Below are 17,856 nucleotides of genomic sequence, written 5' to 3'. Positions count from 1 at the left end.
GTTTTGGGTGCTCCAGCAAGCTGGGCACACTATTTGAAAGCTTCAGGTCAGCTGTGGGGCTACTAGGACTGGTCTTCCATCAGCCTGATGCCTTCTGAAGGGACAGAAGTTCAGTCTCAGTCCTGTTTTCAGCCCCTACCAGCACCAAAAGGATGCTGGAGGACTGAGGATGAAGCAGAAATCCAGCCCATAGCCCTGGGGATGGCATTTTCTTCTCCCTGGGATTCCCAAATTGAATCCAGGGTGCGTACTTACTTCCCCAGGGGGTGGCTGGGACGCCAATCTCTAACTGTCCCATTGTAGGAGGGAGCGTCGCCGGCGGCACCACATGTCAGTGTGGGAGCAGCGCACCAGCCAGCTGCGCCGGCACATGCAGATGTCCAGCCAGGAGGGCATCAACAAGGATGAGCCACCTCTCATCAACCCCCATGCCAGCATCTTCCGTAGGAAGAAACCAGGGGATGGCATCACCCTGGAGAAACGCGCCGAGGAGCAGAGTGGCAAGGCTGAACGGCCGCTAGCTGAGGCACTTGAGCAGCCGGCCCCAGGAACCAACCCCTGCAGTGGTGAGGACAGGAGGAGCCCATCACCACGGGCCAAGCGAGACAAGGAGCCCTGGCACCAGAAGTCATGCCATGGGAACTGTGAACTGGGCGAGCAGGACGGGGCAGGAGGTGGCATCGAGGACAGGGCCAGGATGAGACAGAGCCAGCGGCGCAGCCGGCACCGCAGAGCCCGGATGGAGGGGAAGGAGCCAGCTGGCACCCTGGGGAGCCGCTCAGCCAGCCAGGAGATGAGTCTGGAGGAGGTCAGCCCCACGGAAGGGGTGCAGGATGGGGACCAATGCAGGGACATGGTTGCAGCAGAAGTGCTGATTCAGGGGGAGACAGCAGCAAGCAGGGAGCCCTTCAGGTTGGTACCCAGGGAGGGCATCTTTTGGTTCCTACAGCTTCTTATCTTCTCCCCTTACCTTTGTGCACCTCTTTTTCTCCCACATCCATCCTGCAGGACAAATGGAGTCTCTGCCAGTGATGCTGAGCTGACTGGGACCACTGAGGTGGGGGCCCCCCCGCAGGTGGCACCTGAGCCCTCCCGAGGGAAGATGGGCAGCCTGATGGAGCAGGACTGCAGCAGCCCGGACACCAGTGAGCAAGCACTGCTGGAGGCTAGCCGCACTGTCAGCCGGAGTGAGCCTGACCTCTCCTCCATCACCCCCACCACTGAGAAGGCCACGGAGAGCACTGCCATCATGATCGATGTCCACGACTCCACTGTGGTACAGAGTGAGGACCCATCTCTCTTTCCTGAGTCCCTCTCCCACCCCTCAGGGACCCTGTGGGGGTGGAAAGCTGTTTGCATGGCTTTTCCTATCCACATCTGTCAACTGGGGAGCTTTCCTTGCTGCTTCTTCCAGGACCTCCTTCCAGCACCCCAGTTTTGCAGCATAGGACTGATGTGCCACCATCTCCTGGGGAGCTTCTCCTTTTCTTACCTCCTTGCTACCCACCCCTTTGCCTGATTCCTCCTTCCCTCTTCCTTTCTGCCTGGGCAAAGCACATGAATCCCCTGTTTTTCCTAACACATTCACAGCCTCCACCCAGCTTGCTGCCACTCAGACTCCTTAACAGCACCCTTGCTGTCAAGGTGAGTGCTTTAAACAGTGTTATTAATTAAACAGCACTGTGAAAGCTGGCCTTGTTAAAACCCCTTTCATCTGCTTCATCCTGGCAGCTTGTGTCTTTTCTTTCCTTCTGGTCGCTCTTCCCCTAATGGCATGGGGATGCAAAGCAGAAACCAGGGGGATTGCATGTGCCCAGGTGGCAGTGACACCCCAGGGTGCTGTCTTGGTACAAGGCTGGGCAAAGGCTCTCGCTTTCTTGCAGTTAGCAACAAGACAGATGGTGAAGCCAGTCCCTTAAAGGAGGCTGAGACCAAAGAGGACAAAGAGGAGATGGAGAAGAAGAAGCGGAAGAAGGACAAAAGTGAGACAGGCAAAGCAATGGTGCCGCACAGTTCCATGTTCATCTTCAGCACCACCAACCCGTGAGATGTTTTTTTGGACTGTAGGAGCCTGTGGGCAGGGAGGTCTGCAAGGGGAAGGCCCCTAGACACCACTGAAAACAGGGAATTCCCTTGGGAAGGGGGTTGAATAGCTCCCAATCAGCCATGGTGCTCCCCAAGCCAGTGCTCTCCCTCTGTGCCAGCCATGCTTCTAGTTTTCTCTCCCAACTGCTGATTGTTAGGTGTGGTTTTTATTCAACACTTTTTACATTTACCTTCAGTTTCTGCTCCCCTGTAGCTCTTGCCTGGCTCCAGCAGCCTGGAAGAGTAAGCACCCCAGTTTCTCGGGGACTATCTCTGGCTGGCCATGGGTTGCCTGGGGGGCTGGGACAGCCAAGAAAAGTGGTCATCAAGCCCAAGGTACTCCTGGGCTCCCTTGTTTTTCTCCTGAGACTTTGCTGCCCTGTTCTGCCCTGAAAGCCAGTGGTGTGGGATGAATTTTGCACATGGGCCATGCCAGAGGCTCACAAGTCAGGCTGTCTCCCTGCAGGGTGCGGAGGGCTTGCCACTACATCGTGAACTTGCGCTACTTCGAGATGTGCATCCTTCTGGTGATCGCCGCCAGCAGCATTGCCCTTGCAGCAGAGGATCCTGTCCTCACCAACTCCGACCGCAACAAAGTGATTGCAAATGTCCCCCATTCCCCTTATCATGCAGGCAATGCAGGCAGAGGTGCTGTAGGATTTTAGCTTCCATGGTGGGGCACATGTGGGACATGGATCAAGGAAGCCAGAGGCAGCACCTGCACAGTGCCATGGGGTCTGACTTCTTTCCCACCACCTTCCTTTATAAACCCTGAAATTGCTCTCAGTCTCCCACACTTGGGATTTGGAGCCTGGGCAGCAGACCAGGGCACCTTGTTGACAGTAAAATAGCTTGAACTGGGGAGATGCTGATGTGCACATGCACTGGTATAGGCGAGCGTGACTTTGGCTCACAGATTTCAAAGCTGCTTGCACCATGCACAGGAAATGTTTCCTGTCCACGTACACAGGCCGGATTTATGGCTGTCCTGAACTCCCAGGGAACAGGCTGGGTTTGGGGCAAGCAAGCCAACCCTCCATCTGCACCTCAGCCGGGCAGGCCCTGATGTGGGGTGGTGATGGGTTCTGGGTGGGCACAAGTGAGCCCGTTTCCCTGGCAGTGGCTGCAGAGCACCCGTGCCTTCTCTCTGCAGGTCCTGAGGTATTTTGACTATGTCTTCACCGGCGTTTTCACTTTCGAGATGGTTATCAAGGTAAGAGCCCTTGCAGGCTGGCTGTGCTGGAGGTGCCGAGTCCTGCAGTATCCATGCAACAAGTGGGAAATAGCTCAGTGTTTAAGTTCTGGTCCTAAATTTGGATGATTTTGGAGTCACAGTGGGTGGGCGGGGAGTGCACACACGGTTCCCATCACTGCTGAGGCATTTCAGGTGTCGGTCAGTGGGAAGGGGAAAGGAGAGATGGTGAGGGGACAGGAGAGGCGGCCATGAGGGATGAGGGGAGATGGTGAGGGGAGAGCAGGGGCAGCCATGAGGAGAGATCATGAGGGGGGAGCAGAGGCAGCCATGTGGGTAAGGGGAGATCATGAGGGGAAAGCAGGGGCAGCTGTGAGGGTTGAGATGAGAGATCATGAAGGGAGAGCAGAGGTGGCCATGGGGGGTAAGGGGAAATCATGAAGGGAGAACAGGGACAGCCATGAGGGTGAGGGGAGATCAGAAGGGGGAGAGCAGAGGCAGCCATGAGGGGAGATCATGAAGGTAGAGCAGGGGTGGCCGTGAGGGATGTTCATGAGGGGAGAGCAGGGGAAGTCATGGGCTTTGAGGGGTGGCCATGAGGGGTAGGGGCAGCAGCTATATAGCGTGGGCCACCATAAGAGGGCAGACGAGAGGTGGCTGTGAGGGGCAACCATGAGTGGGGATTTTGAGCAAAGATCAGTTTGCCCTCAGTGACATGGTTTAGTGGTGGGGTTGATGATCTTAGAGGTTTTTTCCAACCTAGTTGATTCTGTGATGGAGACCTAAAGCCTGGTACTTAACAGTGGGAATCAAGAGTGCTCAGTACTGTTTTATCAGGCTCCAGGCTTCTACAGAATATGATACTCTTTGATATATACCTGAAGTACAGGGAGGACAGGTCTGCTGCTCCCCATCGATGTCCCTGTCCCCCAGCATGTCCTGCCTGCAGCTGCTTCCACCTCATGCCAAGCTGCTTATTCCCTGCCTGTTTTTCTCACCGTTTCTCCTCTCCAGATGATTGATCAGGGCTTGATCCTTCAGGATGGCTCCTACTTCCGAGACCTCTGGAACATCCTGGATTTCATCGTTGTGGTGGGAGCGCTGGTGGCTTTTGCCTTGGCGTAAGTGGCTGTTGTCATTGTCAGCTCCCTGCCTTCCTTTGGCCGGGGTGGGAGGAAGATGCAACTGCGTGTTACAGCTGCCAGACCCTGATTTTTGTTTTTATTACTCTGCACCCTTCTGTTTTGCTTCTGAGACGGCTTCTGGCAGTGGTGCGTGGCTGCTCCAGAGATATTTCTCTTTGTCAAATGCTGGTGAGCAAGCAGGCAGGGATCAAGGCAAGGCAAGGTGGAGATGCTAGGAGGCTGGTGGTGAAAGTGGACTTGAAAGAGTGCAGAAGGGACTGTTAGAGAGGGAAAAAGACCTGAGGGTGGCAAAAGTTATACATCTGGGGTGCACAAAAAAAGCAGCAGCCTGTCAGGTGGAGCTCCCCTCCAAAGATGTTTGTGCTGGAAATGGTCCCACATAGCTGGTGACTTTTCCTCTGCTCTAGAGAGAGAGCATTGCCCTGGATACCTGCAGGGATGGGGATGCAGCTAGTGGGGTTTGTGCCTACATCCTTTGCAGCATCATAGTGAGGGCAGAGTGCTTGCTCTGTAGTATGTCCCCACTAAGCATCGCCTTTCAGTTTGGCACCAGTACCAAGCTTGTGGCACCTGCAGGTCTTCCTCTCCAGGGTAGCTTGATGTCTCTGGTGCCCATGCCATGGAGGGCAGGAGCATCCAGGGATGAATTTCGTGCTGCTCTGCCCCCCTCTGTGCTGCTGATTGGACAGAGGTACAGTGAGAGTGCAGGGAGAATGTGCTGGTACCCAGAGAGTGGGTGCCAGTGTGATGCTTGCAGATAAGGGGCACCCTCTTGTCCCCAGGGCTGTGGTTCCTCATTAGTGCCTGTGGAGGAAGAGAAGAAGAGAGGAGAGGCTCATGCTCATTTGTCACGCTGTTGTTCTCTCTTTGTGCTTTTGACACTGGCGGCGATGACGTTAGTGCTGGTGAGAGGGATTGGAGCCCTGTCCTTGTCCACAGCTCAGGTACTGTGTGAGGCCCTTGGGGTGGCTGAGTCCAAGCTCTGAGGTCACTCGATGGATTACAGCCCATAATCCATCCCTCCCTTCTCACCCAAGGCCAGGTGGCAGCTCCTTTCCTTTGCTCTTACCCACTTGCACCTTCCCTGGTTTACTGCTTTTGCCTTCCTCATCTTTCTCACCCACTTCCTCTCCTGATGCTTTCTGCCACTGCTCTCTCCTTGGGAGGAGCATGGGAGAATTCAGCTTGCTCAGCACAGGGATGTACCAGCCCCTGGGCAAAGAAGGGGGCCCGACCGCAGATCCCGGTATGGGGAAAGACCATGGGAAAGGATTGGCTGCTGGGGACATTGCTCTAAACCACCCAGGATGGATTCAGCATCTTCAGGGTCTGGCTGAGCCTTCTTTTGCCAGGACAGCCCCTCAGAGTATGCTGAGATGGGGACGGGCCCAAGGGCATCAGCAGCCTTAAGATGCCCTGGGTGGTTTGGGGAATTTCAAGAGGACAAGGGAGCCTTTTCCTTCCAAGGCTGGAAGGAAAGTCTTCCATCAAGACTTTATGATGGCTGGAGGTCCATAGATTGATGGCTCAGCCTGCTCCTGGGTGGATGGGATGTCCTTACCACTGCTAACAGTACCATAATCTGTTAGTTTACTGTTCTCTTGCCCCCACCCCACAAAGGTAACACGATTGCTGGAGTGGCTGCTGGAGCTGGCAGGGTCCCCATGTGCCAATTCTGAGCATGTGGGAAAGCTGCTGTGCCTTTCCAGCTCCACTTGCCACCTGTTCCCAGCCTCCCAAGGGAAGGACAGGTCCCTTTGGGCACAGGGCAGCTGAATTCTTAAGGGTGAGCACCATCACTGGCTATGGCAATGCAGCAAGAATCTATGTCACCTGCTCACTCTTGCAGCTATAGCCAGGTAGACACCAAACTGCTTGTGTCGGGGATGAGGGCTCTTTATAATGTAAACCTGCAGTGTTGTCCCCCTCCCCCACATCTGATGGTGGCTCCTGCTGGAGATGATCTCATGGCTTTGGGGGTGAGGGGAACAAAGGAGCTGCAGTGATTTCTGATGGGTTTATACCTTATAAAGCATTCATAAGAACACCTGCCTCTCCCCCTGGCAGCCCATCACTGCTGTGGAGCTGCAGGATGTTCTCCAGTTGTATGTGTCCCAACCCGTTGCTCTCCCTCCCTCCTTCTTTCCCTCCCTTCTTGGTTTCAAGAGGAGAACTGGTGGTGATGTTTAAATCATCTCTGTTTCTTCTCCCTCCATGAGCAGTTTGATATGGGGCTGGGGTTGGGGGTAAGTGTTCTTTCTCTCCCTCTCCTTACCTCCACCCAGCACAGTGGGCAAAGCAATGCCCACAGGGTAGCTGCAGTGATTGTGTGGTTGAGAGCAGCTGTTGACAGGGTAAAAGTACTTCGTGGTAGAAGTGTTGCTGGGACATGCCATGCTGTTTGCGTTTTCTGCCCCTCTTGCCTCCCTCTGCGGTTTGGTTTCCCCACAGGGCTCCTGGGTAGCTGTGGGCAGAGCAGGAGGTCTCTGAGCTCTCCAGTGGCACCGCCATCATCTGCTGGCTATTGATGCCACATCAAAATCACCAATACGCAGATGTCCTTCCGTAAAGCCATCTCTTCGTGTGCTATAGTGGCTTGCCCACTGCCTCCTTGGAGCCCATACATACTGAGTAATAGACTGTCTTGGCTGATCTGTAGCTCTCCATGTGGAAACCTAATACGTCAATCCAAACGCAGCCTAAATAAAAAGCCCAGTATAAAACCATAAATCTCCAAAGAGTTAAAATTAAATTAGTTGAAATAACCAGAACCATAACTAAAGACCCTGCTCATTTTTGCCTCCCATGGCATTGTCTGATGGGCATTGTGCAAAGGAGGGATGCTCACTTGCAGCTTTGCAGAGCTGTCAAGAGGCAGTGATGCCTTTGCCTGTGGGGTTGCAACAGTGGGAAAGGCTGAGTGGTGAAAAGGTTTGGTGGTCAGTGTGTAGCCCTCATTTTCTTACCTGGTGAGCAAGGGCAGGTGTTTCTCCACACAGAGGTACCCAGCAAAGGGGCTTCTTTCCTTGCCAAGCAGCAATCCCTTGTGTCTGTCAGCACCAGTGTCTGGAAGCAAAAATGACCTGTGCCTACTGCAGAATAATCTGGGGCGAGGCTGGTCAGAACAGTGGTCTGATATCACATCATGGAAGTGCTACAAAGTTAAACCATCAAATTTTCAACACACCTTCCATCTGTTTCACTAACATACAGCCAGAATCTTGGGTTGCTTTTATGTTTTTTAAGAAACATTTTACTTCTTAGGCTTTACTGACAGTGCTGAGCACTGTGTGCATGTCACAGGGACTCATCAAGCAAAGGACAGAGGTTTGTTTCCAGCAAGGGACTTTGTAGACCACCTTCACTTGTCCAAGCGGATGTCATGCTGGGTTGTAGGAGATCCTGCACTGCAGCTCAGGCTCTTCATTAGTGGATTTCTTGATGGGGGTGTTTAGCAGACTTAGCCAGTTTGAGTGGGAACTACTGTAGCCTTGCAGGTAGGTTCCCACCTGCCTTTGGCTGGCTGTGGCCATGTCTCAAGGTCTCTCCCCAGTTCCTGGCTGAGGAGCGCCATGTGCCTGCCTGCTGTTACCCACTGTCCCACTCTCTGCAGTTCCTCTAGCAGCAGAGGTTTCACTATGTGCCCCTTTCCTAAAATCTCCAGCAGGGTGGGCCCAGGGCTCCTGGCTTGCTGGGTGAGTCCCTCCTTGCAGATAAGCCCCATCCTGGAGGACACAGGGTGGTCTACTCATTGTGCCATTCAACCTAGGCATGGGGCAGCGAGGGCTGCTACAGGATCCCTGCACCTGAGAGACTGCAGTCATCCCCCTGCAGCTCCCCTGATGGTTTTCTTACCTTCTTCCTCTCCTCTTTCTTTTTCCTTCTCTCTGCTGGTGCTGTTTCATGGCTGCTGGGCTGGATCACCGACAGGAATGCTTTGGGGTAACTATGCTAGTCACATCATTGTGGGGTGCTGCCCTGGGGAGATGGGTGCAAACGTGTGTCTGTCTGAAACCTGGGCTGCATTTGCAGAGGCTGGAGTACATTGTTCTGCATGTATCTCTGTATTGCCCTGAGAGGCATTAAAGGTGATGTGCTCTGGGAAAGTGCTGGTGGGATTTTCTTTGCAAGCAGTGCAATTCCTTGCCTTCAGAGGAAGGTGCTTTCATTGCAGATTTCAATGTCTGTGTGGTACACATATAGATGGTGTGAAGCACACTCATGGCATCAGGGCGCAGGAAAAGTGGTGTCCATCTCAGAACAGAGCGCTCTGCCCTAGTGGGGCCTTTGCCAGCACTGAAGTACCACAGTGACACATGGGATGTGGTTCATGCCAAGCGCAGGGGCCTGGGGAGAGCTCAGTCTTGGTTGTAGACTGAGCAAGCAATTCCACAAGAGGTTTTCTGAAGTCTGAAGAGGTCCCTCCTTGTCAGATCTAAAGCACTGCAGTTTAATTGTTCTTGATGGCAGCTTGCACTAACCAAGCACTCAAATCCTTGCCCCAGCCCCAAGTCAGATGCCCCAAGCATTTACCCAGGCCCTAATACTGAGCAGAACAGGAGCCACAAGATGCAGAATGAGTCCTGTTTGTACAATCGCTTCCTGTGCATTTGTGAGGCTGTGCTCCTAGGGAGGACTATGAATTAGTGGTTTGTTTCCATCTCTTCATGTTTATGCCCAGTATTGTGCTCCTTGTTTCATTAGCCTTTGCAAAGGAGCTGTGTAATTTGGAGTCATTTGTAAGTCATTTGTAGTCAGTTGTAAGTCATTTCATCAATGTTTTTTGAGTGTGCCTGGTGGATCTAAACTATGCCACCTTCACCAGGGCCTCTCTATTCCATCCTGGGATCCAGCTCATGGGCTTTGGTTAAAAGGCAAGGTTTAAAAATGGTATTGTGGTTTGGATTAATCACACTTTTCATTAAATTAGGGTCACGAGGGGGCTTTTCTAAATAATTCTACTGGTAAGCTCTGCCTCAGCTGACTTGGGGTGGTGGCAAGTACAGCCCTGATCTGGAGAGGCAGGAGAGGGCTGAGGTATTATATGTGTGTGAGATAGAAGACCAGTCTGACCATGTTATGTAGTACTGATAGAATAAGGCAGAAAGCTGTAAGTGCAGCATTTGTGTGAACAAACCAAGCACAGAGCAGGTGCTTCCATAGCACTCTAACCTTAAAGTAAGGACCATGAATCTCAAGTTTAAACTGGGATGGAAAAGATATTGTGAGACACAGCATGTACAGCCCATTGAGTGCATTTTCTTAATTTTGTTATGAATTTCTTGCAGCCAGTAGTAATGGTAGAAAACAGTTTGCAATGGTGGTGGCCTTCTGCAAGCCCCATGTGCAAATGGCACATACCTGCAGCAGGAAGCAAACCTCCTTGCCCTGTTGAGCTACATGGCTTAGGGACATGGGGAAAGGCAGCATGCCCTTCCTCAGGGAAAGGACACCTGGCATCACACTACTTCCCACAGTTTATTAAGGTTGCTGCTCCCCAGCAAAAGGGAAAAGTTGCTAATCCTGAGTAGGAGATTATTGTTTCTTTTTCATCTCTGCCAGCTGTCAGTGCGTGTGCTGAAGGAGACTCACCCATATGGGCTTGAGCACTCAGCAGTCACACGTTTGTGTGCCCCCTGTTCCCATCCTTAAGTGTGCAGGAAGTGCGGGGGGGGGGGTAGGGTGTCATCTGTTGAAGTCCCTAGACAATCTACCCCTGGGGCTGCAAGATTAGTGTCTCTCTGTTTCATTTTTGGGTGCGTGTGCCTCCCTCTGATGCGATAGGACCAACAAGGGCCGGGATATCAAGACCATCAAGTCTCTCCGTGTGCTACGAGTCTTGAGGCCCTTGAAAACCATCAAGCGACTGCCCAAGCTGAAGGTAATGTTCCCCATCTCCTGTCTTACATCTATCTTCTTCAGCATGGACTTGTGGGTGCAGGGACCCTGCACATTGATTTGCTTGTGAGCAGTGAGCAAGTAGTTTTCAAAGCATTTGCTGTTTTCAGAGCCCCATTTTCAAACACAACATCCTTCAGGCTGCTTCATATCTGAAGGTGCAATGAGTTATTAAAAGCAAGCCTGTATCTCTGCAAGGTGTCAGAGTTAGTTCTTTTGCCAGGGTAATTGGGGCTGGAGTGGACATGAGGCAGCAAAGGCCAGGCACTCTCCTGATAAAATAAGCTGCCCTGGCTTTGGGGTAGCTCAAATCTCTTTCCAGAGCATTTTGCAAACACCTTGGGATTGTGTGTGCTGTGCTGTCATGGTGTTGCACTGGAGGGGGATTTCCCATCTCAATAGAGATATTTTTTTATGCAGCAACAGTAGGATTATGGATTTCCCTACCTTGGCTGATAGAGTATAGAGCCAAAAAGGAGAAGGAGCCCAAAGAAGCCCTATTTTTTTTTTTCTTACAAGAGGTTATTTGGCTGATGCATGAGATCCAGGGTGGCACCCTGGAGACTTGGATTTTGACTCCAACTTTTCTTCATGATCAGTGGATGGATTCAGCCCATGTCAGTTCATTTCTGGACACCTCTGTTTCCACCACAAAGCAGGGATAAGGACATTCCTCTTACAGTTCTGTGAGAACTAGGCCTGAGAGCACAGCCTGGGGAGGTGCTGCTATTGTAGGCAGAGGTATTTGCTCTGTCTTGTTATGTGGGATGATGTGAAACAATGAAGTGTTTACTAATTGGTCTACAGTTCTGCTAATTGAATAATAGGGATAACCCCCTGTCTGCTACCCTGGTTGCAGAGAACACTGAGGATGTAAATATTCATCTCTGCTTCTGTCTCAGGGGCTGTGTGGTGTCTGTGTGTGTGCTGGGGGTACTCTGGGTGTTAAACTTGTTATTGAAATAGCTTTTTGCCTGCAAGAAGTCCCAGCAATTTTCTCCTTTCCCCACCACAAGTGGAAGATGTTTTTCCACATGATAGTCTAGTTTTGGTCCTGCTCTTTGCTAAGACTGTGAGTTCCCTAAGGTGAGTTATGCCCTCTCCTTCAGGCTGTCTTTGACTGCGTCGTGACTTCTCTCAAGAATGTCTTCAATATCCTCATCGTCTACAAGCTCTTCATGTTCATCTTTGCTGTCATTGCTGTTCAGCTCTTCAAGGGGAAGTTTTTCTACTGCACTGACAGCTCTAAGGACACGGAGAAGGACTGCATGTAGGTTCCCTGTTCAGTAGGTCCGATGCTGCTTACACCTCTGGCAAAGGCAGGGTACTGGGTAATGTCTTCTATGGCAAGACTCGCTCTTGGCCATTGTCTCTTCGGGTGGACAGCATGGGCTGAGCCCTGTCCCCAGTGCTGTATCAGGACTGTGCATCCTTGCATGGGATGTGAGATGCAGAGCCCTTTATTTTGCTCCTGTTCTTTTTCTGCCTTCTCCCCATTTGCTTTTCCCTTCTCTGCTTCTCCCGGGTTGTTATCCAGCCTCTCCCCATTTTTCCCTCCAGCCTTGCAGGAATAGAGGTGCCCCCCCACTGTACACACACACTGCCCCAGGGTTTAAAGCCATTGTCTGATAGTCTGGCAGCTTAAAAAGCAAGGTCATTGCTCTCTCTCAACCTTGCAGAGGGAACTATGTGGACCATGAGAAGAACAAGATGGAGGTGAAGTGCCGGGAATGGAAGCGCCATGAGTTTCACTATGACAATATAATCTGGGCTTTGCTCACTCTCTTCACAGTCTCCACCGGAGAGGGTTGGCCCCAGTGAGTATTCTGCTTCATCTGCCCCCTTGAATGGGGTGGTTGGGTTAATAACTGGCTACATTCAGGCAGGATTGAGAGAGGAAATGCTGGTCAGGGAGGAGGACAAGGACGGTGAGAAATTATATCAGGACAAAAGAGTTTTTAGCCCCCATATGAGGCTGGGACTGTGGATTGGTTAGCTTCTTCCTTGGGGAGTCAATAATGGGTAATCCTTATCCTGTGTGGCTCTGAGCAATATTTTAGGTCAGTTTTAGAGATGACTGTAGGACTACACCTCTCTCCATGCTCATGTGAGCTTGGGCAACTTTTTTTCTCTCTGTATAGAGCACAGGAAAATCCATTTTCCATCAGGGGCACAAGCAAAGCACCATAAAGCAAGCTGTAGCCACTTACAAGAGTTGTCCTTATAAAGCAGGTTAAGGCAGAGCTTTATCTTATCGTTGTTACAAGTGTGGTCAAACGGAACTGTCTGTACAAAGTGGGTCCCGTGAGAAGTGCCACATGGTGGCAGACCTGAAGGGCATATCTCTGGTTGCTTTTCCTCACCTGTCTGCCCACAGGGTGCTGCAGCATTCAGTGGATGTGACAGAGGAGGACCGTGGGCCCAGCCGCAGCAACCGCATGGAGATGTCCATTTTTTATGTCGTCTATTTTGTGGTCTTCCCTTTCTTCTTCGTCAACATTTTTGTGGCTCTCATCATCATTACATTCCAAGAGCAGGGAGACAAAATGATGGAGGAGTGCAGTCTGGAGAAGAATGAGGTATGGTCTGGGGAGGGGGGAAAAAGGGATGTTTCCATGGGGTTTCTGCCATTTGGGAGCTTGGGGCTCCCTAGGTGTTGAAAAGGTGTAAGAAACTTGTGAGCCACCTGCCTGCCCAGCCCATGAAGGAAAAAAGTGTGGCAGCTGCTGTCCCCCATGTTACCATTGGCCAGGGTCTGATGCATGTTATTTTATTCCAGAGGGCCTGTATTGACTTTGCCATCAGTGCCAAACCCCTCACGCGGTACATGCCCCAGAACCGGCACACCTTCCAGTACCGGGTCTGGCACTTTGTGGTCTCCCCATCCTTCGAGTACACCATCATGGCCATGATAGCATTGAACACTGTTGTGCTGATGATGAAGGTGAGCTGGTCAGAGTAAGCCTGTCCTGTCTGTGGCAGTGGGGAGAAGGAGGATGGGACTGGAGGGTATTTTGGTAGTTTCTAGGAGATATTCTGAGGCAAAGTCTAAGCATGTGTTCCTTGGCATAGTCACTTGAAACACCACATGCCCCAAACTGGAGGCAAGATGTTCCCTAAGCAAGATGACACAAACGATCTGGACTTTTTAACTACTGCAGAAAGATCTGGATTTACTCCATGCTTCCTTCTGAGAAGGAGTCACAGCTGGCCTGAGAGAGGTGTGGAGAGGGGAATGATGAGATAGTCTTGAGGCAAGGAATATATATATGGTCCACCACAGGTCTTTCCTGGGACAGTCTAGCCAAAAGGCTTGCAGGCCTCCTCCTGGCTAGCAATGTCTCTCTCTTTCCATCAGTACTACTCTGCTCCATACACCTACGAGCTGGCCCTGAAGTACCTGAACATCGCATTTACCATGGTGTTCTCCTTAGAGTGTGTCCTCAAGATCATAGCTTTCGGCTTCCTGGTGAGTGGCTGCTCCTGTTCTTGATGAGGGTACTAATTTGGACTTTGGCAGCATACAGATCACAGAGGAAGGTGTTAATAATGTGAGGTTGTTTCTCTTTATTTTGGGTCCCAGCCAGAGAGCTGCTTTTAGGCTGGAATCACTTCTTTGTTTCTCGTTAAATTTCTCACTGCTGGGTGCTGGTCGGGGAAGCCACACCATTGCTTTACTTTTTGCCTTGTTCCTGTGGTACTCTGGTGCCTGGACCCAGAGTATGTTTTGTGCAGCTGCTCTGCTAAAGCCAACTGCTGCTGCAATTATTCTGGTGGCTGCAGTCCCTTAACCCCAGGAGCCATGAGATGTTACTGTGTTGTTGTCCTTGGGCTGTATCAATTGGACCAGACCTGGCCAGCAGTTAGACCTCCCTGCCTCATTCAGTCTTCAAGTCCCCAGTTGCTCATTTAAGACTTGAAGCCATGGACTGCCTTTTCTTTGGCTACTCTGTGGCTTATGAGCAACTGTTGGATTTGCTCTGTTATATTTTCTTTCCTGTTTGTAATGCATACTGGGAAGTGAGGTCCTCTAGCAGGAGGGTTTCTAGTTCCTTACTCCTAGCAGCACCAGCCATAGTGAAGTCTGGTGTTGCACCAGCTGCTACAAAACCAGCAGAGGCTGAGGTGGGTCTGGGTGCCCATGAAGAGGAGGGCAAAGCAGCCTTGTGGCTGTGAGAGTCAGCTTGATGAGCTATTGCAGCCTGACCAGGGCTGGCTGTGGCTGCTTTTCCCACTCCCTTTCACCAGGATGACCTGTTGGATATGTGAGTCATCTCCCAGGAGAAGATGCTTGCCGCAGACACTCTTGGGTCTGCCACCATCTCAGACGCAAGAAGGTGCTCCAGACTGTGGTGGCATACAAATGGGCAGCCAGGTCTCTGCTGCTGCTGCCACCATTGTCTGTGAGCAGCCTTCGTCTGTGGCCCAGCATCCTTCAGACTTGCCAGCCCCAAGATCAAATCTGTGTTTCCTCTTTCCTTCCTTCTGCAGAATTATTTTCGGGACACCTGGAACATTTTTGACTTCATCACTGTCATCGGCAGCATTACGGAGATCATCCTGACAGACACCAAGGTGAAGCAGGGGCTGGGAGCAGTGGGGTGTATTGCTACAGGGTGGGGGGCTCCTGCCTCCCTCTGACTCTCATCTCCTCCCAGCTGGTGAACACCAGCAGCTTCAACATGAGCTTTCTGAAGCTTTTCCGGGCTGCTCGGCTCATCAAGCTGCTGCGCCAGGGTTACACCATCCGCATCCTGCTCTGGACATTTGTGCAGTCCTTCAAGGTAAGTCACACATGTCCTGGTCTCATCCCAGGCCACAGTTCTGGGGTGCTGCTCCTAAATGCAGGCTGTTCCCAAGGTCTTGATGACTTGTTGGCTTGTAGGAGAGATGGATGAGCACAGCTTACCTGCTCACTGTGCGTTTTGTACTCCTCTGGAGCTGGACCTATGCTAAATGAGATCACTCATCTGCTTCTCTTGCAGGCCCTCCCCTACGTCTGCCTCTTGATTGCCATGCTTTTCTTCATCTATGCAATCATTGGGATGCAGGTGAGCACAGACATCTCGGTGTGCATCTCTCTGGTGTGGGCAGGCTGGACCACCATGTCCTCAGCGTTATGTATGGCAAGCAGCCTTGTGCCTGCCTGTCGCTTCACTTGGTCACTGTCCAGGAAGGTCCTGAGGGTGGAATAGCTTTTCTGGGAGCTGCAGAATCATGTGCCCTGGAGGAGCTGCAGTTGACTGAATTTAGTCAAGCTCCACAGCTGCCTTCATAACTCGTGCCTTTGGAGATGTGGTCTTGGAGACTCAGCTGGGCATCCTGTGTTGCAGCTGCTTTCAAATTTCCACCCCTTCATTTAGAAATTAGTCACTATTTCCAACTCCCTGGGAGTCCCCAGAGATTGATTTCATGCCTGAAGGACCTGGTGAGCAGCGTTCTGCCTTTCTCATCCAAATGCTGGGTCATGGAAGTGATCTTAGCAGCCCACCATTCACATTGTCCCTCTGCTCAGGGTTTATGTTGTAACCATGCCACTGATGGTCTTCGTGGGCTCCTTTGCTTAGAGACCCACGATGACCTACCAGGTGGTGGGAGGTCATCAGAGCATGGGAAGATGTAAGCTTTCTAGGCACCAGATGGTAAATAAGAAGCACATGAGCTAAAACCCTCAGCTCCACACGTGCTGCGGGGCTGGCTCAGTTCTGTGATGACTAAATCCCACGCTGAAGATCTGACAAAGCATCTTCAGTGGTGAACGCTTGGGATCTGGTGCTGCCTGATGAGTGAGCTGCTGCGGTATCCAGCACTGTTGCCTGATGAGCAACACAAGGACAGGTGCATTCTGGGGAGGCAGAGCGCAGCACAGCAAACCCCACCCAGGCTGCTTGGCAGTGCTGGTATTCAGTCTCTTCCACCCCATCTCTCCTGCCCTGGGAGTCCTGTGGCAGGTTTTCACTGCTCTCATGTTGGCAGTGGCTCCAGGTGTTCTCTGTGCTAAACAACCACCATCTGACTCAGCCCCTTCCCTGCTGGGTGGTAGTATTCGATTTTTTAACTTTTTTTTTCTTAACACCATTGTGAACAAATCCCCAAGCAGTAAAGTCTGTGGGTGTTATTTGAGCAAAATAGCTGGAGGCAGAAAATATTCTACAATTACACATTCCAAAAAACCTGTACAGAGAAAAAAAATACTCTGCACTTGGTATATTTTTAGGTTCACAGAAAGTGGAATAAATATTTAACAGTAATAACAGCACATTTTTCCTATTTGAGGCACTTTACGAACATTTGTTATGTCTTACCATGGCCTTGGCTGTGGGTCATTATTAGGGTATTGTCCACATTTGGCGCTTTGTTGCCTCTTTTGGCCCTGGGGACGGTAGTTCCAGGTGTTTGACAGTCCATGGTGGGTTAGTGGTTGGTTTGTCCCTATCTCGCTGAGCCCTTCCCCTACCCTACATTGCTGTGTCCAACCCCAGCACCCCAGACCATTTTCCCACAAAGGGAAATGCTCCTGGTAGGTTCCAGCACCATGGCTCAGCACCTACCATGGCAGTGCGACTCGTGCCTGCACCTCCAGCATGTTGAAGACTAGTGGGGGCTGTGCAGTGCTCAGATGATGCCTGTAACATGGCAGAGGGATGGATGTCAAGCAGTTGGGCTCTGTTGATCCCAGGTCCTCTGTGCTCCTGTTTCCATGGCAGCTTGGCCTCTTGCAGCCTTTGCCGCCTACCACAAATCCCTGCTGAGGAAAGGAGATTCTCTTTCCCCAATGGCTGCATAGCACCAGCTCCTCACTGCTGGGGTGCTTTTCCATGGTTGATTGTGCAGAGGGTGGATGTTGACTGCTCTGGGGACCAGCTGTGCTGAGGGTTATGGACCTTGGGCAAGATTGGTCCCTGCGGCACAGGGCTGTGTGCCCATGAGCGAGGTGAATATGCAGCCACTTCCTTAGCCAGTGAGCTCCTTGCCTGAAGGGCTGAGCCCTTTTTCTCCCTCCCATAGGTTTTTGGTAATATCAAACTAGATGAAGAAAGCCATATTAACAGGCACAACAACTTCCGCAGCTTCCTGGGCTCCCTGATGCTCCTCTTCAGGTAAGCAACCATCAGGCTCCTTTGGTAGTGTTTTTGGGTGCAGGTGTGCTAGGAGCCAGGCTGGACAGTTTCTTGTTGCAGGCTGTTTGGTGGAGGTCAGCTTTTGATACTGGAGAGCAGCTAGGCAAGCACACAGTTGCAAGAACTCAGGAGCCCTTTCCTCTCCCACCTCCTCTCCATCCTGCCCCAGAAAGGATGTCTGTCTTTCTGGTTTTTGGATCATCTGGCTGGGGGATGTCAGCCCCATGTGCCTGGAGCAGCACCCTGGCACGGGTGCACTCCTGTGGGTCCAGCTTAGTTGCTGCTGACACAGTGCCTTTCTCCTCTGCGTGCCAGAGATGTGTTTAATTTAGGCAGGAGGTTGCATAGCTCCTTGTGTGGTTTCTGCCTGGGGTATCCTGCTCTGGCTCCATCTTGTGCCATCACAAGCTGCTGA

At 51.6% G+C, this 17,856-nt stretch overlaps 1 protein-coding gene across 1 annotated transcript in view; it reads left to right on the top strand.

Annotated features, from left to right (window-relative positions):
* CACNA1E (calcium voltage-gated channel subunit alpha1 E) overlaps positions 1–17,856 on the top strand; it is a 95,137-nt gene that overhangs the window by 60,256 nt on the left and 17,025 nt on the right. Inside the window, exons 21-36 of the mRNA XM_034064406.1 lie at positions 304–912; positions 1,009–1,283; positions 1,884–2,043; positions 2,552–2,681; positions 3,239–3,298; positions 4,292–4,398; positions 10,207–10,303; positions 11,430–11,590; positions 12,000–12,137; positions 12,698–12,899; positions 13,100–13,264; positions 13,679–13,789; positions 14,812–14,895; positions 14,979–15,104; positions 15,306–15,371; positions 17,329–17,420. Coding sequence (XP_033920297.1) covers positions 304–912; positions 1,009–1,283; positions 1,884–2,043; positions 2,552–2,681; positions 3,239–3,298; positions 4,292–4,398; positions 10,207–10,303; positions 11,430–11,590; positions 12,000–12,137; positions 12,698–12,899; positions 13,100–13,264; positions 13,679–13,789; positions 14,812–14,895; positions 14,979–15,104; positions 15,306–15,371; positions 17,329–17,420 — 2,583 coding nt within the window. The remainder of the gene's footprint in view (positions 1–303; positions 913–1,008; positions 1,284–1,883; positions 2,044–2,551; positions 2,682–3,238; positions 3,299–4,291; positions 4,399–10,206; positions 10,304–11,429; positions 11,591–11,999; positions 12,138–12,697; positions 12,900–13,099; positions 13,265–13,678; positions 13,790–14,811; positions 14,896–14,978; positions 15,105–15,305; positions 15,372–17,328; positions 17,421–17,856) is intronic.

This window comes from Melopsittacus undulatus, chromosome 6 (genome assembly GCF_012275295.1).
Source record: "Melopsittacus undulatus isolate bMelUnd1 chromosome 6, bMelUnd1.mat.Z, whole genome shotgun sequence".
NCBI lineage: Eukaryota > Metazoa > Chordata > Aves > Psittaciformes > Psittaculidae > Melopsittacus > Melopsittacus undulatus.
The sequence above is the reverse complement of the archived record's forward strand: the minus strand, read 5'-3'. Positions and strand labels throughout refer to the sequence as shown.